The 21,565-nt window shown below is 37.0% G+C and overlaps 1 protein-coding gene across 1 annotated transcript in view; it reads left to right on the forward strand.

The window, feature by feature from the left end:
- Positions 1 to 2,114, forward strand: part of GABRG1 (gamma-aminobutyric acid (GABA) A receptor, gamma 1) — a 55,677-nt gene extending 53,563 nt beyond the window's left edge. The window contains exon 11 of the mRNA XM_010006145.1: positions 1,836 to 2,114. Within this exon, the coding sequence (XP_010004447.1) occupies positions 1,836 to 2,114 (279 nt within the window). The remainder of the gene's footprint in view (positions 1 to 1,835) is intronic.
- The last annotated feature ends 19,451 nt before the right edge of the window (positions 2,115 to 21,565 follow it).

Consider the following 21,565-nt stretch of genomic DNA (forward strand, 5'->3'; position numbering starts at 1 on the left):
AGTCTGCACTAGTGACATGAGCAATGAAAAGCAGAACTGTAATTTTTACCATCTCCCATGGTATTTCTGAGCTGAGGATTCCTGTTTTACACCACTAGTAGAAACAAATCATGCCATGAATCTTATGTTGGCAGAACCAACAGTCAGATAATTCTTGTGTGATTTTAAAAAAAAGAAAATATTTTTTATGCTTTGTAAAAGTAAGCCCTTTTGTAATGCCTCACATTAAGGTTGAAGCATGTAGCTACTGTTTGTTAGTATTGACAGTGTTTTATTATAACTGAAAAGAATAATGACGTTTGTTGAGATGATAATTATCTCCCTAGGTCATCATGTCTAAAAAGTGTTGAAACAGCAGTCTGTATGAAACTTCCTCTGGTAAAGACACTTGTTAAATAAGGCTATTGAAAAACTGGGTGGATCCTGCGCTGCTTTAATATCACCCCTTGCAACACTGGGTAAAATGTCCCTGCAGCATTAAAATGCCTCCTTAACAATATATAGGGATCTGTGTACTGGCCAGAGTAATTCCCTGGAAGTGGGACAACAGGACTCTAAAACATAAGAAGAATCTAAATTATGTGACTTCCTGCCTTTTTTTTTTTTTCTTTTTCTTATTTTTTCATTGCTTAACATGTATAATTCTTTAAGAGAGATTCTTCCCTATGCCTTGATACCCAGTTAGTTCTTCTGACTGCATCCTTCCCTGCTGTATTTATTCCTTACATGACAAAATATGGAAATCGTAGAGAAGAGAGAAGGCAGTGTAAGACCCCTGTCATCGGTCTGAAGATTTTAGGAGAGATGTCAAAGATGGACAAGGTTGAAAGAAAGATGAGTATTGAAGGTTTTAAAAAGGTTATAAGGTATAGAAAGAGGAAAAAAAGACAGAGAGAATGTCTTGAAATATTCAGGAAGACAAGGATGAAGAGTGAAGACTGCATGGAAACAAAATAATATAAAGGGGTAACGGTGAGCTGTTGTAGTGCAAGTAAAAGGGAGGTAAAAATGCAAAAGTTGCAAGAAAGTGAAGCAGTAATGCACTAGGCAATAAGGTACCCAGATTTTTTTCTGTGAAAAATATTTATGAACCTTAACATCTATTGCACTCAGGTTTGACCAGATTGCAAGAGGGTTGAGTTAATACTGCAGGAAGTAAAAGTAAGAATTAAGAGCTGAATTAGTCAGTTTCACTGACTTGAATGGCATTCTCCTAAGGAGAAGGGGGGCATATTGTTACAGGATTTAACATCACAGGGTTAGATAATGTAGCCTGGCCTTGTGTGTCTTAGTGTCTTAAACTTCACCAGTGATGCAAAGTTTAAGAGCCTGAAATGTAACTACTAATTCCAGTAGCTTTTTTTTGTGTGTGAAAATGTAGCTTCCAGAAACATATCCAGTCCGGTTCTAAGGATTCCCAAGGATGGAAGGACGATCCTTCCCTTGGTAGAGATGCATATAACCTACTTCTGGGTTTCCTGCTAATGCTGTTGTCAAGCTGTAACTGCCTTAAAAAATGCTCATTTGAATTGTGTAGATGGGATCAGCAAACCCTGTCTGTGTAACTAATTATCCACTATTCCCAAATCCCAGCACAACCCAGTTTTCACTGTGGCAGGTGGAAATCATAGATGATCTTTTGCCTGCATGAGCTGATTGTATACAGTGGTTCATAATTCAAAAAACTCCCCAAAGTATTTTCTTTAATATGAGAATTTCTGTATATTGTACTGAAGGTGGCCTTTGCTGTGGCAAGTCTGTGGAATTACTTAATGTGAGGATAAAAAACCCTGCAAAACTGTATTTTTCTTGTTTCTTTGTTTGTTTTTCTTAAGAAACCACCTGCAATTGCTGTTCGACCTGGATCAACACTGATTCCAATTAATAACATTAATCATCTCCCTGAACATGATGATGATTATGGATATGAGTGCCTAGAAGGGAAAGACTGTGCTAGCTTCTTCTGTTGTTTTGAGGACTGCCGCACAGGATCTTGGAGAGAAGGAAGAATACACATCCGTATTGCAAAAATTGACTCTTATTCTCGAATCTTCTTTCCAACTGCCTTTGCATTGTTCAATCTTGTTTACTGGATTGGCTATCTTTATCTTTAAATTTCAGAGGTTTGACAAACTCAGAAGAAAATGCAAATTGAACAGTCATTAACACTTTCAAGTTAGCAGTCAAAAATTAGAGCTGGTTCAAAATGAGTCAAACTTGGGATGCTTTAAAAATTTGAAACAATGAGAGGAAATACGGTGATGTAGTCTCCCTCTTGTGATCAACTATAGAACTGTTATTGGTATTTTGAAGAGAAACATTTTTAAATATCCCTAAGATTTCACTTGCCTGAACAAACACATATTTTTGTCCAGCTCTAATAAAATGCACTCAAGAGGCTATGTTGTTTAACTGGACAGATCTACAAAGGCTTCCAATTTTTAATCCTAAATGATAATACAGATGAATTTTGTAGCATCTCTTACACCTTTACAAAGAAAGCCTTAATAAAATGGAATTAGTTATTCTTGTCCATTTAATCCATAAGGTGATGGTTTCATTAATCCCTCATTTTAAAAATTTGAAATGGAACATTTCTATTTTTCCACCAGCCATTTGTTCTCTGCGATATTTTTAAAAGAGTGATTAAATAGTAATTAATCATATTCAGATTTATATAGAATGCAGAGATTAGAGCAGCCAGAAATGGATATGTCACAAAAAGCCCAAGGGTAATTCTGAGCTTGTCTTATCCTGACTGTTGATACAGGCTTTTGGCTTTCGGTTTTCACCCTTAGATTACATTTATGTCTATGCTCCATCTGCCATTACTTCAGTGTTGTGAGTTCCCTGAATTTCTTCAAGAGGGCTACAACTTTCAAAAATTCATACCTAGCTGCCATTGCTTGCTTATTTAATGGAAGCCAGACTGATGTCACCTAACTGAGATTCTGGCCATTGAGCATAATACTCTTCATGTCCTCCCTGTTCCCCTCTCCTTTGTTTGATTCATACTCAGGAACAGAGAAAAAGTCATAGGTCTTTATTTGGAAGAATTTGTATCATCAAAGTTTGAAAAACCTTTTACAATGCTATAGTAATTGGATTCAAAGCCACCATGTTAAATCTCCAGCCCAAAAAGTGTGGTGTGTGACCTGCTTCACTTGCATACAGTTTGAGTTTGGAGCTCCTTCTTGTTATGGCTTATGCTACTCCCTGAGCCAAAGCCAGATGGTATGAATTTACTGAACCTGGGTAATGGATTCCTGTGTAATTACTTCCTTGGTACTTGCTTGTTTCTATTTGAAAAACCCTGTTACTGGGGGTAGAAAGGGAAGTAAAAATAATCCTTATGCTTTGCAGATCCTTCTCCAGTATGGGATGTATCTCCCCCCACCAAATCATAGGACTAGTTCTCCAGCCTTTCTGTGGTCAGAGCTTCTGTTCACTTTGGTAGCAATTCTTCAGTACTAGCTTTTCTGGATTGACTTCTCTGTGTTGATTGTTGCTGGTGGGCAGCATTTAGTATCCCATTTCTATTTTTAAATCCATTGTCCTTATTATGAAGAAATGCATTTTTTCTCCTTTCTCAAAAAGAAACTGGTCTCAAGTGAGCTTGCAAAAGTCACTGTAAAATTAAGATATGCATTAAGTAAAAGTCAGAACTACACAGAAGACCTTACAGATCTTTAAAGAGGATTAATGGGATTAGCATTTGGCTGTAGGTAAGGTTGTTCAGTACTGGAGATAAAGACATGATTAATGGCTAATAATAGAAAATTATATATGAAGGACCCCTCCACCTCAATACTTCTGTTGAATGGGCTCCCTTCTCTGAATTTCTCAGAGAAGATTAATGTATTTTAATATTCTAGTTGGTACCAGACATAATAAGATATGATACACAATACATATTTTAGATTAAATGTTACTGCAGTGTTCAGCCCCGAAGTCTAATAGGAAATGCAAGAGTATATGCAGTGATTCTGGAAAAAAGTGTGACAGAGAAGATCTCATTTTGATGCAGACTTTATTTTGGTATTTAGCTAATGAAATATGAAAGTGGTTGAGAGAATCTGAAAGCCTGCTGCTGAGGTTGGCTGACATTATTGGTTGCTTGACCTTTCTGAGCTCAAACTTCTCACTGTTAGGCTGAGGGTAGAAGTGTGGCATCATTAAATACACTGATCTACTACAAAGTATTGTTTCTTTACAAGCTCATTTTCAGAAAGTGTTCAATAAAATGGAAATGTGTCACTTTTAATTCCATAGCGCAGTTTGATGCTTTTTGACAGCACACTAAACACATTCCTCTGTAGGAGGGGTGAAGGTGGCTTCAGCAGCATTTTGTTGGATGTGTACTTGAAAAGCAGTCTACTCGCTGTACAATCCAAGGCCCAGATTTTGTGAGCTCCTGAGTTCCATTAATTCACCTTTAAACAAAAGGAACTTGAAAGAATTTGGCACTTCACAAGGAGAAATACAGATTTCACAGTCTGCTCTTCTCTGGCAAATCTAGTTAGCTTTTTCTATTCATGTGGTTGTCAGTTGCCAATCAGCCTCCAGTGACAGAATTGGAGAACAGAAAACATCCTGAATTGGCAAGGGTTGGAGAAGAAGTCTTTCATCTCTAATTTCTATGATACAGTGCAATATAGTATTAAAGCTTTTGAATGTTATGGCTGTTTGGCTTATGGATACACTTCTGGCTGTTGACAAACTTCCCTGTGTACTTCGTTTGTTTCTGATGAAATAATTATAGTTTCCTGTAGTACTGTGAGTACAAATAGAAATGGAAATGCAGTGAACTGTAACATAGCATGTAATAAATATTTTATTTTAGTACTATGTGTTTTCTTTCTGAGCTGCATGCGAACACTTGATTGCAAGAAATCTAAGTGATACTCAAAAAAATGGCAAGAAACAGGCTATAATTATTTGGGCTTAGATGCTGCAATCATTTTCAAACCTACCTGGATGAAAGTTAGTTTTTTGGTAGATGGAGTCACAGTATTTGAAGTTTTATTCTGACCATTACTGCTTAAGCACATGCTTAAACTTATTCCTAATCAGTACTGTAATTAGACCAGAATTCAGAAAACCATGTGCTTATGTGCTGTCATAAAGAGTGATGCTATCCTGAATTGCTGTCATTATCACATGCTTAATTTGCACTAATTTCAATAATGAGTGTTCAGTAGCTCAAATGATTGAACATTAAGGATATTAGACAGAGCCTAGAAAGTAAGAAGTTTTCTCACTGAAAGAGGACATAATAGCAGAAATTACCATTAAGGCAGAGGGTGAAAGTCTGTGGAAACTGCTTTATACTGCACTTATCTCAGGCATCTCCTGAAATGTGTTTTTCAAAAAAAGAGAATTGTCCTTGGTATTCTGTATTAGTCTCCACCACTTGTCTGTTTTATTAGTGAGTACAGCTCAGTGTGTTATTTTTTGGTAAGGTTTTGTCTGATTGTAGTCCAGTGATCTTCAGTGCATGTCTCCCATGTCTGAATGCATCTGTTTTATGTAGTGGCAGTGCAAACAATGCATGAGCTTTTATATTCACATGTTGATGTGCTTCAAAAGCTTTAACCTTGTCGAGTTTTCTGACATTCAGAGACATAGGGTTGTGTAAGACTTTGAGAGAGAATCATCTACAAAATGTTTTTTATGATTTTCTGTTGCTTATTTTCTATGGTAGTAAAAGATTTGTTTAAAATTGATACATAAACTGTGCTTTGTAATTTGCAAACACCTTTCAACTGAAAGCCCAACAGGAACACTCTGGATTTAAATATCTATCTGCCTAAAGAAAGATAGCATAAGTCATATTTCAGTTTACTGTTTCCAGTTACCTGAGAATTAGTGCAAATCCAATATGTATTTTTTTATTAAGATAATATTTTTTTAATTCATAGTAGTTTCTTTCAGTTATATATTAAATGTGATCTTTTATGTTTGTGAAATAACACTGTATTTTATCATCATTACAATAAAGAAAGTAGAATTTAACGTAGAGTTTCTCAGCTAGATAATACAAGGCCAGGAATTAGAAAGAATTGCTGTGCTTTCATTTCTGAAAAAGTTCAGTGAATGTCCACATGCTCTGTTGCATGTGCTTTAGGGGAGACTGACTCATGGGGAGAGGTAGAATATTTTCTGAGCTTTAGAAAAGGTCTCTGCTTTGGTTCATGCCTCTGGCTTTATACTCAAGTGTCTTAAGTCAATGAAAGGAATGGATCTGTCCTTCCTTTTTCAGTCATCTCTTCCTTCTGCTTCACTTGTGTCAGCAATAGCTGTTGTAAAGCCATGTTGCCTGATGAATCAAAATGGGAAAAATTATCTTAATTTTGCTATTTTGTAAGTTAGTGCCTCAACCAGATAGGTTTGATCATCTGACTGAACATGTAATACTATGACCATTGATTCTAATCCAATACAGGTGACGGGATCTTGCAGCTGGAGGCAGAGGGATGGCTTCTTATGATGGTCATATTTCATTCTCTTGAGAATCTGCACTGAAAGCTGGTGTGGAGAGGGGGAAGAGGTGGGGAAGAAAAGATAACAGGGGAAGGTGATTCCAGAATCCAGTGTAATAGATCTTAATGACTTACATTTGGTTAATAGGTTTCTCACTGTTATCAGTGATAATGTTCTTAATTTTCCAGCAACATTAAAAAAAAAATAAAAGTTGTTTGTTTTTTTTTAATTAAAAGAAACAACTAACTGCATTTCCTATACATCAGCTGCAGACTGAATGAGCAGTAGACAGTTATCTGGAATGATCATTCTGGTGAAATGTCAGACAGAAAATTGGAATGCAGGTTAAATCAGAAAAAGGTTATCTTTTTTTTTTTTTTTTCTCCTGTTATTAGTAATACAAAGCTATTTTTAAATTGTTGGCTATTAATTAGTAGACACTAGGACAGAGCTAGTACCCAGATGCCTACACCACCCTTAGTCTCCTTGAGGGCTAGAACATTTTGGAATGGAAACCTGACCCAGACTGCATTCAATCATTGAGTCCCTATGTCCTTCAGGGAGTAGGAAAGGTGGATTATGGTCATGTCAGGCATGAACTAGCAAGGCCTCTGTACTCCAGGGAGGCTGGTAGCAGCTTCTGGTTAAAATGAAGAGGGGTTTCTGCCTGCTAAACTATAATATGAGACAGGGGACATGTTTTACTTCAGAAGATGGATGTGTGCTATGACTTGCAGAATGATGGAAGAGGATCTCTGCACTTGATGTTTATCTTTGAACAGGAGCAGTTTTATTGAGTTGCCTGTCCTGTTATGAGGCACTGAGGTATTGCCCGTGTGGTAAAGGGGGAGAGTTTTAATTGCAGTCCTGGCAAGGTATCTAAATCTTGTCACAGGGCTCAGCATTGTGGGTTCTGAGTTGTCTTTTGGATCTGTTATGATGCTACTGAAAAGGCAGTGAATACTACACTTTGCATTTTAAATGCTAGTAAATCTCACTGAGAAAAACAGAGAATTACAAATATTTTAGAGGAAATCTCAGATAGCCAATGGAGCTAGATGAACTAAAGATGTAATTGACTAATGGATCTAGCCCCTTTTTCCATAGGTGGGTCTTGTTGCCTGCAAGCAATATGTTGTTTCTAAAAAAAATCTTAAAAGCCTCATAGCATTTCAAGGAAAAAAAAAAAATCTGTAAAATTCCTGGGCAATCTCATTCCCCTTCTTGGTGACAAATCTTGCTTTGCTTGCAAATTTTGCTTATTGCAGATGAACATTACTTGAGTTGAGTGAGGAGAGCCAGAGGGGTTGTAAGACAGAAGACCTGTAAACTGTTCTTCCTTCTGTGTCCTCTCAGGTCCTTTTCTTAGTCAGGAAAGGAGTTTCAGAAGAGTAGGTGTATGGTGTGTGTAAATGAAGACAATTTTGCCATTGAAAACAGGGCCTGCGTCTCAGTGGCTGACAGGATGAGGAGACAGAGGAGTCTGTTTCTAGTAATAAGGCTTCTCTTTTATAATTGTTTATAGTAGTTGCTTTTCTATATATCACTGCATGCCTCTCTAAGACTTAAATGTTTATCAGGTTGGAAGCAATTCCTTCATGTGTTTCTAGCTTCACAGAATGATCTTTATCATAATGGTTTGAACCTTGCTGGATTCAAAAGGAAAGGTTTCCCTTTGACAAGGGGTAATGGCTTTAAACTGGAAGAGGATAGATTTAGGTAGACGTTAGGAAGAAATTCTTTAGTGTGAGGGTGGTGAGACACTGGAACAGGTTGCCAAGGGAAGTTGTGGAAGTCCCATTCCTGGAAGAGCTTAAGGCCAGGTTGGATGGGGCACTGAGCAACGTGATATAGTAGGTTGTGTTCCTGCCCATGCAGGAGGCCTGGAACTAGATGAACTTTAAGGTCCCTTAAGTCATTCTGTGCTTCTGTGATTTTCAGTTGATACACCTGAGGACGCAGACTAGCTCTGTAGGAAGGCATTAAGATTGTTTTGTCATTTAGACTTGAGAAAGTTGAAGACTATTAACAGCAATGACCAGCACTGCCCCCCGCAAATGATGCATTACTTTTGTCAATTCAACATTTTAAAACAAAAATCAAAACCAGCTACTGTAAGTGGGAAGTGGGGGTGAGTCATAGTTTTACTGGAGAGTTCTATTTCTCCTTGAATTATTTTTCCTCCTTATGAAGATGATAAACAGGCATCTTTTGGTTGGTGAAAACTTCAGAAAACAGATTATGGCCATTTTAAACAGGTAAAGTCATCTTTGTCCCTCTGCCACTGAGAAGGATCAATGAAGGACCTTGCACTGTCGCTCAGGTTTTCGAAGATAGGTAAATGTAGATGTTTGCATATTCATAGTCAAAATCTAAATACACAATTTGTGTTTATGTTTTAGTTACTGAAAAAAATCTTAATGGGTTGTGCATTTCCACACTTTTTTTTTTGTATTTCCCCCTGTTGTCCATTGTGAATGCTTAGACTTTTGGTGTGAATGTGAAGGGCTGCATTATGATACCTTTACTTACAGTTCAAATTGCTGTAGAACATAAATACTTCCTTAAATGAACCTAAGGGATCAGAATCTGGCAATCTCATGGTGATTCCTCTTTGAAAAATCTATCCTCTTTTCTAAATTGCTTTTTCAAATTAAATAAATAGTACTGCTATAATGTTTGTTCCCTTTCATTGGAGTTCACTGAACATCTACAGTGTATGGTCTAAAACCTAAATGTATAGAAATATATATAAATTTAACTCTTTTTTATTTTTTAAGTGTCTCAGTATTCCATTATTCAATTACACTCTTAATGAAAGTCTATAGTTTATAGTGTTTCAGTGATTCACAGTTTGTCCTTTACTAGTACATCCTTTTTTTTTTTTTTTCCATTCTGTTTTTAAGAAATGCTGATGTTTTAACTACCTAAGTGGAGACTCATTCTGTGCATTTAATTTGGTATTGTTTTGGCATCAGTGGACACTGTTGCAATATTGTGCATCGATGTTCCTTTTAAAACTATTTATCAAATTCTTTGTGTATATCTTACTGAAAAAAATATGGGACATTATGATAAATTCTGTAACTCTCAGTGCTGCTTCTAAAGATGATGTATAAAATACAAAATATTGATGCAAATTTATTCTTCTGTTTCAGTTTTCCTTCCAGAAGCCTCCTCAGTTGGGCTACTGTTGTTATTATGTGTACTGATATTTACAGTTCTACTCAGTCATTTGGTATTTTCCAATAGTCTTGGTATTTACCAATTATCCATTATTATATTCAATTACCTAGAAACATCAAGGTATCCTCATAGGCTTTTAATGTGATTAAGCCATGACTTCTTTAGCCTCTCTTAAAATACTTCAATGTTTTGTGTGAAATGCCAAAACTAAAGTATTTACAGGTATTAAATTGAGTATTATTTGCTTCTCCACTTTGCTAAAGTCTGTCTGCCAGGCTAGAATGAAACATTGATATAATAATTTAAATATTTGACATTATTAATGAACATCACTGAACCAAACGACTTCAGAGATGATAAACTGCTTATGGTCTTGGCTAAATCTCATATGGCTGAGACTTTGGGAGTGTGGTAGAAATTGTACTGGCAATGGCAAAGACGTATGTATTTATATCCATACGTAGCCTGGAAAGCAAGACATGAAAATTTTTACATATACATCAAATTCGAATTGTCATTTTGGCAAGCTCCCCCCCAAAAAAAAGAAAAAGTAAGTTGTAAATGTGACCAAAAAGGTCATTAAAAAAACCCATTTAGATTTGCACAGTTAGAATGTAGAAGTGGTTTGAAACTTAAAGGAATTCTGGCTCCATTTTCTGAGGTTGGTGGAGTAATTTTTAATTTAACTCCTCTTTACTAAAGAAGGAAGGGAGAACACATGTTCTGGTTAAAGACAGGCATTGATATTACTGAATGTAAACAGGAAAATCCCCTCTTTTGCCAGAATTTGTAGATGCAGGTAGGAGCAGATTACTTCAGTGCTGAGGAAATTGCCGTGATTGCAATTGCAGAGTAGATCTGGTTTTCAGATTGTCAACATTTAGCCCTTTCTAAAAAAGATCACTTAAGCTTTCAGGTAAAAGCACTCCTAAAGCAAGTAACAGCTAGTAATCACTGATAGTGCTTTAAATAAATGTAAAGTTTAGAATGCTAAAAAGTATTACAGAAAGTTCAAATGTGGTTCAAGGCTAGAATTTTCTAGTCTTTTGTTCTCTTGCCTGTAGGTTTTTTTCTTTTGAGTTTTTTTTTATTTTATGTATTTACCTCCTTATTTATTTATTTTCTTGAGGTCTGGGGAGAGATGAAAACTAATGGAAGGTTTTCACTTTATGGGTTGGTTTTGGGGGATTTTTTTGGGTTTTTTTGGTTGTTGTTTTTGTTGGTTTTGTTGCTTTTGGTTTTCTCCCCCCTTAGAGTTTTTTGTTTTGGTTTGGTTTGGTTTAGTTTGTTGTTTGTTGTTCTTTTTACAACAGTATACCTCATGCAGAATGCTGCTAAAATCAGCTGCTAAAAGCTGATTTTATCTGAAGACTGATGAGACTTTCAGATTGATGACAGGAGTAATACTGACAATCTCAGAAAGGAGGTGCTTGTGGCCCTCATTACCAGTAAGGACTTGGCTGCTCAAGGCTTTGAAAACATAATTCCTGAAATAAGATTATAGGAGAAAGCTGAGTTATAAGGACTTCTAGAAAAAACAAAATTTCAGAGACTTCTTGCCAGAAGACTGACAGTAGTTTGAAGGATAGGTTTTATAGCTCATGACTGTACTGTGAATGTTAATGTCTATTGAATTTTCATATAAATGTTGCACTAGTCCATGTGCATTGAATGGAAATGTGCTTGCACCCTGGTGCATGGTTCATACAGATATTTCTGAGGTGTAGTCTGTCATCTTCAAAATGTAAAACTCTGAAAGCCATACTCTTAAAAATAAAGGAACCCCATACCATTGAATACCACGTCCTGCACAAAATGAACAAATTAGATGTTTGTGCTCTGATGTCTCTTAAACTGATAAGAATCAAGAGAATTTCAACACTGAACTTTGTAAAGCAGTTGTAATGTATTGGTTTTACTGTATCTGCTGTAAAGTTGATTTGTTACACTGTGAAAAAATAAATAGTGCCTGGCTACTTACTTTCTGATGTTATTTATTTTCTACGTGCCATATGTTTTTTTTCTTTAAGACTGTGATGATAATAGTAATTCTGGTGGAAACAGTCTTGTGCACTGCTCTGACCAACAGCAATGCCTTTACTTGCTTTAAATTTTTTTCTTCCCCCTTCCTTTCCTCACCTCTTTCCTTCTCTTTCCTTCCTGAAATAATAGTTTTAAACAGAACATCAGTCATCTCACAAAAGTTAAGTTCTGCAGCTAAAATTCCACTTTGTCAGCCATTTTGATTTGCATCATTTTTATAGCACTGAGCTAATGAAAGATCTCTTGCTTGTTACTGCCAAGAGGACTGGTCCTGCTCTCCCCACAATGCCCTTATTTCTGCCAGTTCTGGTGCTTGGCTGATCTCACTTGCCTTCCCCTTCCAGGATCCCTCACAGCCATGGTGTGTGGCTCCCTCCTCTTTGTCTTGTTTGTCATTTTAGAAAAGGCTGTATCTGTCTATTAGACATGCCAAGGACAAAGAGCAGGGCTCATGCTGAAAGCAATTCCTCATAATTTCCCTCAAATAAGTTTTGTTCCCTGCCTTGCTGGCTCACTGGAGAATCTGCCTACAGGCACCAGCTTCAGTCCTAGGAAATGTTTTTAATTAATTCTAAACAGAGTGTGGAAAGGTGATGAAAGAAGTTCACCTAAAAACTCTTTGAAAGGAGTTAAAGATACTTTAAACATCTCAGAGTTCTGGAAAATGCGACAAATTTCTGCAGCCTTTTATACCTCCTTTTCAGATTAAAGTCAGAGATCCCAGCAATATCTACATTCCCTTGAGCATTGTATGTTCTTTTTTTCCCTAGTAACTACCTCTGGTGTTATGTCTTGCTAGCTGTTACTTAAAATATTGAGGTTACTTAAGGTATAATAGATTCAATGTATCTTTTTCTGTTAGATTGTTGATGTCCTCTCCTTTGTATGAACAGTACAATGAACTGTGGTATTTCATAACATCAAACTTCTGAGGGCATAATTTTTTAATGTCTTTTTTAGCTCAGAAGAATCAAACCTCTGCCTTCCACAGTATTGAAGTAGCTGATGAATGAGGGAATTAGGCAAAGCATTTCTGTACAGCCTTCAAAGTAAAATCTGTCATCTATATTTTTAAGGTAAATATTTTTCATTATCACTGTCAAGACTGTGAATTTCAGTAATGCCTGCAAAGAGTTAAAATGAATTAATTTCTCAGTGGCAGGCCAAAGTATATTAGTTTCTACAAAAAAGACTGCTAAAACTTGGTGTGGGCACAAAAAAGGCTTGCTGGCTGAAGTTACTAAGTGTCAGTGCAGAATCAGAATAAGGCAGTAAAATTTTAAAGAGTTCCCCACAACTTTATCTTAGTAATATATACTATTAGATTTTACTTAATAATAATTAGTAAACAAAATTCATTATAAATAAAGCTTTATTATTGATATCCAATACTGTTATTTGCTAATAATATCTGCTGTAGAAATTCAAGGACTCTTTTAAAGTGCGGATTAGGAGGTTGAAGTGTCCAAAAGAAACCTGTGGATATTTAACAATTCCAGTCAGAAAGATGCTAGTGCCACTTCCCAAAGTACTAGGTAAAGCTGTCTCTGTGCTCCCTCTCATGCCCTAAGGTCCTGCACTGTGGCTTGTTGTGAGGGAGTAGCCCAGTCCATCTGCCCTGAGACTGCCAACAGAATTTCCCTTAGAAAGGGAAGATCTGTCATTCCATGCAGGCCAGTGAGCACAGGGTAACAGCTTTCAGACCCCACCAGCGGTTGAACAATACAGCGTGTCAGCCTCTTGCTGCCTGAAGAACCCTCCAAGACTTCTGTCTGGTGTAAGTAAACTTACAAGAAATGGTAAATAAGCAGCAGATCTTTCTTGGCACTCTCTTCAGAATGTCAAAAGATAAAAAGAATAAAATGCCCTTGAGAATTATTTTTGCTTGGCATATTCTTACATAGCCCTGCTGTTGAGGTCTGTGATCTCTCAGCAGCAGGGTCTTCCAAGCTGTTTGGGTTCTTGGATGCATTTTCCCTATGGCATAGTAAGATGGATAACTTGGCAACAGTTTAGCTACTTTACTAAGCTTTCTACCAGCAATCAATAATCAAACAGGGACACTGGCACCTCAATACTGAGCTTACTTTCCTGCTTCTCACTCTTATTTACCACAGAGAGCACTACAAGAAACCCTAGCTTAAGATTGATGCCGGGGACTATGCTCAGAGCATTACTCAGATGTTAGATATGAGCCTTAAGACTTGGACATTTAAGGTTCTCCTTTTCCTATGCTACTACTGAATCTACATGACTCAAATATTTTCAGTTTTATTTGAGGTAAGTAGTTTCTCTGTGCCTCAGTTTCTATCCATCAGATGTCAAAAATGTTGCTCATGGAGCTGTAAAAATTAACATTGAATTAATGAATGCAAAGTAGTCTGCTTTTCTTGTAAAGAAAGACCTTTCAGAAGACTAGAACAAATTCCATTCTTAACTTCCAGTTCTGAGAAGGAAAATGTGTGCATCTCTTTAGTGGGAAAAATACTGGTTAAGGAGACAGGTAATAGTTGTGTGCCAAGAAATTCCTTAATAATAAAAAATACTTTTGATGAAAGTATTAAAAGGTAAATAAAACAGTTATTAATGAAGATAGATCCTCAGAGGAAGTTAGTGATCAGGGTTCACCTAAAGAAGTAACCAGGAGCAGAGCTGCCTTTCCAAAAACCTCTGAACATGAAAACTCTCTGGAAAGAGGTATGAAACGAAGTACAGCAATGTCTTTCTGTTGCTATTAATGTTAATACACATAAGCCATTTTATCTTGCTTATCTTTTGCTGGTTTTGTGTCTGTTGTTGATAGCATAACACACTATCTTATTACTGGTTTTATTTGTAGTTTATCTTACAGGTATTAGTGGAAATTCGAAGACCTTCATAGTTGCTGTAACTTAAGCTCTAGTCACAAGACAAGCTCAGTACTGCCTAAGGTCTGAACAAGTGGGAAAAAAAAATATCTGTCAGAGAATAAATAAATAAATTTAACAGCAAAGTTTAGTCTGTGTAGTGAGACTGCTGATCTAGTTTTATTTGAAAGCTGACAGGACCAGAGTCTCAGTGCAAAGCAGGATTGCTCCTCTGAAATGAATAGAATTGCAACTGCACAATCAACGTTATTTTATACCTAAGAGCTGTATGTTCTGACTTGCGTGAGAAATATCATTGGTATTTTGCATTGAAGAAGTATTTTATTTGGAATTACAGGCTTCTCAGCGCATAGCAAACTCCTCATATGAGACCACACCTTCATTGTTCAGACTGCCAAATGTTTAGGACTGTTCTCACCAGTAGCTGCTGCTTAATCCATGCAGTCCAGTGCATTGAGTACGTATGTTCGTGACTTAACAGTACAGTAATTTTTACTGAGAACTGGGTTTGTTTCCATGTATTTGAAATTTTACAGCAATGTGCAGAAGGACTTTAAGACATTATTTGCTAAAACAGCCTCTTCCATGTAATATTTGTTAGGTTAGAGATTTGTTGCTGCCTTCTGGTAACACAGAGTACTTTAAAATCCTAATATGATTATTTAACTAAATGGGAAATTCTCGTTACAGAAAACCTTCACATTTCCCAGCAGCAACAATGAAGATTAATGTGCATGTGTTATTGTCACAGTATTCAAAAAATCACGTTAAGGGAAGTTCTACATCAAAACTGACTTTTCCTCCAGACTGCTGGGGAATAGTGGTTAGTAACTTGGCAGCAGAGTCACAAGTGTGCAGAGAACCATTAATGGTGCACTTGCTGTCAGCCAGAGTGTGCCGTGACACAGGCAGCACACGTGAACTTGCAAAAATTTGGATGTTGTGAAGATAGGTAGAAATTAATTATATCTGACTATATGAACCACTTAGTATATGATTCAATAAGTGGGAATTATGAATTCCTCAGTGTATGGTTGCCTTTTAGATCTGTCAGCTTGCTTTACACTCTGCAGCCTTTGAGCCCTCAAGCATTTCAGTTTGCTTCTCTACAAAAACAAACCTTTTAATATCTGTGTTAGCATGGAGCCAGTACCATCCTACTGCTGCCTTAGGAAAGAGGACAGAGCCACTTTGGCAGACATTATTCTCAGAACTTGATCAAGAGCATCATTGTAATTTCCACTGAGAGACTGGAATTGTTGATTTAACTGCAGTGGAGGGAACGCACAACACAAATATTTGTAGCTACCTCCTTTATATTTTAGGACAGGTGTGCTAATGCTGAATGTGTATTTTCCCACAAACTTCTGCACTGGACACATGTTTATTCTGTTAGAAACCTGGTTTAGAGAATGTATCACTGTCTAGAACAAGCATGGATTGTCTTTGCTTACTGAAACAGCTTCCTTTTTCTAAAGAAGTTGTAGTGCCAGGTAGGGAGATAAAAAACTAGAAGCTATAAAATAATTGGTGCATTTAAAACAGATGCAAGTGGATGAAAATCTCCACTGTGGTAGAATAGCCTATATGGCTAGAACACAACACCTGAGAGTTTAGGGGCATCTGCTAGAATTCAGTTTCTAATCCTCAGTTAAAAATGAATACAATCTTGGAATGTTTTCACATAGTTTTTAGTGGGCTTTTTTTCCCCCAATAGTTTGTATTTTAACTTTGTATATGTTTTTCTCGCCTCTCAGCAATCCCTTCAGTTCCATATCTCAGCAAGGTCTAGCATCTGGTGATACCATTGCTTCCTGTCAGTCATTTGCATTAGAGGTTTTAATTATTTCATTATTCCTTGTCTCTTCTGCATCTCCCTACCACCACTCCCCTTTTGGGAAACTCAGCTGCATCAGCTGAATTAATACTCAAAAAAACCCTTCAAACTATAAAGTGATGCTTGCACGACCATTTGTGCTATCAGTCAGGAAAATAAACAGTCAAGATTTCAGGCACCCGCATAAAGTCAAAAGATAAGCAGGGAAAACTGCATCAAGAAGTTACGAACTGCCACTAAAATCAGATTATGATTGTGGAATTCTTGTTTTGTAACAGCCTAAAAAGGCAGCTGCATAATTTCCTTCAATTCTTGCTTGGCAAAGCATGATAATGAAGGACAAAAAAGGTTGAGTTTAAAAGAAAATTTTGGAGGGTTGAGAGGAACTGATATGGGTTCCTGAGGACCAGACAGGCAAAGGAGACTGTGACAGGACCCAAATAAACCCTGCTGCTTGTCTGATTATTTCTGTGGGCAGGGGGCCCAGCTGGGTCATCAGCATGCTCTGAGCAGCTCCCCAGGTGTCCAGTCCAAGGTTGGTGGTGGGCAGCAAGCACATCTGCCCTGCCTTGCACACAGAGTGATCAGCTGATCCACTTTACAGCACCTCTTAATGCAGTGGGGAAACAGCTTTAAAACCCAACAGGCAGACTTCCTGGCACTGCCCCATGCTCTTGCCTTCTGGGAGAAAGGCAGCAGTGCCTTCTGCTTAGACACTGATGGCTCACAGGAAGGAAAGAGACTACTACCCCTCTTCCTTCCACACCAACCCCACAGTCCATATCAGCAGGTTTTTAAGGGTGGTTGGTGCTGTACTTCAGATGAAACCAGATATTAGTATCTGACAGAACATCTATATTATTCCTCCTTGGTGAAAAATACCAAACTAACTTAATTTGTAGAATTAATTCTGCAGAATATCTCCCAACTGGTGCTATCAGCTACCCCACATTCATATACTTTACTGTTCTCCTGTTTGGTATTCTTTGTTGTTGTTCTTATGTTTTTGCTCATGAGCTTGCCTCATTTTAAACAGCAGTGCTGTTTCTCTGTCTTTCTGTTTTATCTTGCCTGTCACCATTTCACTTTCAGATCACTGCCCTTAAAATATCAATCAGTTGGGCTCACAACTGTACATTTTAAATGGATTAGCAGAGGGGTAAAAGAAAATCTCTGTATTCAAGGCCTTTCCAACTAATTGAGGCTCTGGACTGCTTAGAGAAGGGAGAAATCTTGCACCAAGCTAAGATTAACCTTTCCTTGCTTTGTATTTCTAAGTTCTTTGTGTTCCTGATTGAAAATATTATCTTTCAAGTTTTTCTCTCATAAAAGGGATTATTGGTTGCCTGAGAAATAATAATTAGCTGATAATTTAGACTGAAATTAAACCACTAGATCATGATTCATAGTTCACCAGAGGAATGATATTATTCTGTGCAGTAAACCAAAGCTGTGTTCTAGTAGTCATTATTCCCTTGGGAAAGGTCATATGAAAGTGGAGACACCCTCATGGGTAGATGGAAACTGGTTTTGTGTCTCTCTAGAAAAAGCTAAGGCAGTATAACCAGGAGGTTTATATGAAGAAGCCTGTGAAAGTTTACAAATAAGGTAGGAAAGTTTTCTGAGATTATGCCAGGGAGGAACAGAAATATGAAGTAAGAATTGGTTGTAGAAGGAGAGAAAAGTATTTCAGCATCCAAAGGTTGGAATGTACGGAAGATGTTCCCTATACTTTAAGGGACTGTGAATAGTTGCTTTAAATTGTTGGGTAAAGAATATAAACTGAACCTGACAGATGAACTACTCAGATGTTCTCTGGGGAGAAGTGAAAGATTTTGCAGAGAAATTTCATGGGAAATGTTTCAATTGTTTGGTTTCAACTGCTGGGGAAGGAAAAGAAGGAAAGGGAGGAAAGGAAGGAAGAGAAGGAAGGATGGAAGGAACTAAGTAAAAAGTATCTTCAGAACTACCTCGTTAAAAATTAAACCGTCTCAAAAATGTCATTGTTTATGAATTTTAATTATTTTTACTATAGGTCTGTCTTTCTGTCCTGTTTAGAAATGTCATATGAAGTAAAAAACAGTCAAATATGACTTATTATTTTTCAATTCTTATCTCAGTGTTTTATAAGATTTTCTCTCACTTCAGTTATAGATGGTGCTAGTAGGTCTACATGGCCCTCAAATTACTGCTGACACAGCAAACTCCATAATTGGAAGTAGGGTGGGTGCTCTACATTAAAGCTAGTTGGACTGTAACACTGTGGCAATGTGACCGATGTTCCTGGGACAGCAGCTGTTCACTTTGCTCACAGAAGTGGTACCCGCTTGTGCAGTCACCTGAGGGGACTCTACTCCCACAGTCCTCTGCACCATGTAAAGGTGCACAAAGGCCCATGAAAAGGGTCATCTGAAGAAATCATCGCCAGGCCAAGAGTTGGACTTACTGGAAAGCAACAGTAGCAATAATTTTCAGTACTAAAAAAGCTTTTCTGTCAATGACACAAGTGAGGAATCAACCCTTCATTAAAGAGGGGAAAGAAATGTTCAGAGCCTATTATTTATACTGGTTTTCTTAACAAACAGGTAATACACAAGAGATCAATTGTGTAAAAACTTCTGTTTAAAAAGTTACTAAGTCTCCCTTTTTAAAAGTGTTTTCCTTTTTTTAAAGTGTGTGGAAAATTAAATTTATTAACAAGGTTCTGAGTAGGATCCTTCTGAAAGTGAGATAAATGACTGCGTAACCATTAACTCAGGACTCAGAAAATGGAAGCTATATCCAATATTTTCTACCTCAAAGCTGTCAAGAATCTTGAGGAAATGAGATTCTGTCCTGACTTGAAGTAGAGAGATATTTGAGGTACAGGAAAGAAGGCTGTACATTTTTTCTTTCTGATTCAGTTCAAAAGTAAAGACTAATTATATGACTTGCTTGTAAGATGGAGTTCTCAACTTTGTAGAAAGACCATGATATATATATACTTTTTTTTCTAGAAAGCCTGTATCTTCAATTTATTTTTTCTTAAAAAGAGCAGTTTTCCTGGTGGCACTGCTTTAAAGGTATTCTCACTGTGTCTAGGACAGCTGGACAAATCACTTTTAGTTTAATGAAAAAAGAAGTTGCTCAAGAAGGATGCTTGAAGGAGATAAAACCCATAGTCAATGAATAACATGAGTGAACAGCTGGTGAGGACTGTCTTTCATCTGAGATTGAAACAACAGCTATTGCTGAAAGGTTTATGTTCTTTTAGGTATTGCTGTCCAGAACATAGAGATGTTGCTCTTACTGCTGTCTGGGGATATTGAGGAGATTCCATGAGATTATCTGGTATGACCTACTGCATATCATAAAGTGGTACATTTCATATAGTTCATATAAGAATATAGAATCAAAAAATCATGAGCCTGGCTCTATCAGGCTTTAAAAATAGCGTCTGATCATGACTTTAAACTCAGAAGATGGAGGGGCTACCATTCGACTTGGTAATGTAGAAAAAATTGTCAGTTTTTCTCACTGTATTTTCATTGCTGCTTCTTTTCTCTGTGAATGCTGTGGTTTAAAGTACTAGTCCGTGTGTTTGTAATGTTTGTGCCTAAAGAACTAATGAACCTGTGAGTATCCAGTACCTGGAAGGGAACTTGACATTTTATGATGAACTAAAAAAGCTCTTTTTCAGATGCATCTTTCTTTGGGCTTTTTGAATTGTACTTGGAAAACTTCATGTTCCCTGAGAGCTCATCAACATGTTGGATGAGCACAATATTGTCTTATCAGCTCAATCAGTGGTCTATTTGTGAGAAAACCTGTAGTTTCAGTATTTTAATTAACTTTATCCATTCACATGGGACTAATTCTTTCCTTCTGAGTTGCCTCCCAATACTTTTAACACTCCTCTTCATATTGTACTTTCATGTTCAGACTTAAATTTGAATGACACTCATACCAGAACTTAGAGGTGCGTAACGAAGAAGCCACTCATCTGGCGATGTTGTCTAAGACTTATGGTACCAAAATTCAGCTCGTGCTACAACATGCCTACCATGGAAAAGCACTTCCTCAAAACAGCAGTGGGCATTGGGCTCCCTTTGGTATTCTTTAAAGTCCAACAGCAGGCTATAGTTTTCTATGTATACAGATTACATTCTGTTTCACCTGTCAGTATTGACCATTTGAATTATAGGCTGAGAAGAATAGCACAGAATTGACTTCATGCATCAACTAAGGTTTTGTTTGTTTGTTTTATTAACAACTACAGCAACAGAAATGCAGCAAAGAGTTATAGAATTTGAAGGTTCAATTGTTGTTGCATGGCAAATACTGTAAGCAAGGTATATACTCTGGATGCCAGTCCTAATTTCCTGGTATTCTCTCTGTTACTGAATGCTGTTCTCAGAACTTAAGACCTATGTGTGCTTCCTCCTAAAGGTGTTGCCTTCCAGAGCATCTGTATTCCCTTGACACTGTAAAATTGTCATCAAGAAAGAGAATTTGCACATGTATACAAGGAGACAGTGTTCAGACACTGGGCATAGGAAGCAGATTCACAGACAAAGCAGAATGAAAATGGAGCAGATAATTTTCAAAACACTATGCAAAGATTGTCTCTATACATTTTTCTTCACCAGTTCATCACTCACTAATATGAGCTTCTGAACCTAATCAAGTAATTGCTTAGCACCATGAGAAAAAAAGGAATGATTAATGATCAATGGAAAAAAATCGGATCCATGAAGCTGAAAACGACTTAAATACACTGAAGTAAGCTAAAATACAAATGACAAATATGTGAAAGCTGCTATCATACACATTCAAAGCAGAGTCTGACTATGTTTTCATTGGTGTTTCCATTGTGGTTTATATTATTATTATTATTATTATTTCCTCTTTTTAAAATCTAGTGTAAGTATAGTGGCATACATTTTACTGTGAATGGAATGCTATATCCCTATCTGTGGTTGACCTTGAGGAAGAAAGACAGTACTTTGACTCTAGGACATTTCCTTGCAGAATTTCCAAAGTTTGTTAGTAATCAATGATTAAACATAAAAAAAAAAAGGCAGGAGGCTACTTAAAGTTTACACTTAACATTGTGTGCCTCTTACAGCTTTCTTACAGTCTTTCTTTGAACCATTTTCCATGGTGTTCT

Source organism: Chaetura pelagica, unplaced genomic scaffold (assembly GCF_000747805.2).
Source record: "Chaetura pelagica isolate M959 unplaced genomic scaffold, ChaPel_1.0 scaffold189, whole genome shotgun sequence".
In the NCBI taxonomy this organism is placed as follows: domain Eukaryota; kingdom Metazoa; phylum Chordata; class Aves; order Apodiformes; family Apodidae; genus Chaetura; species Chaetura pelagica.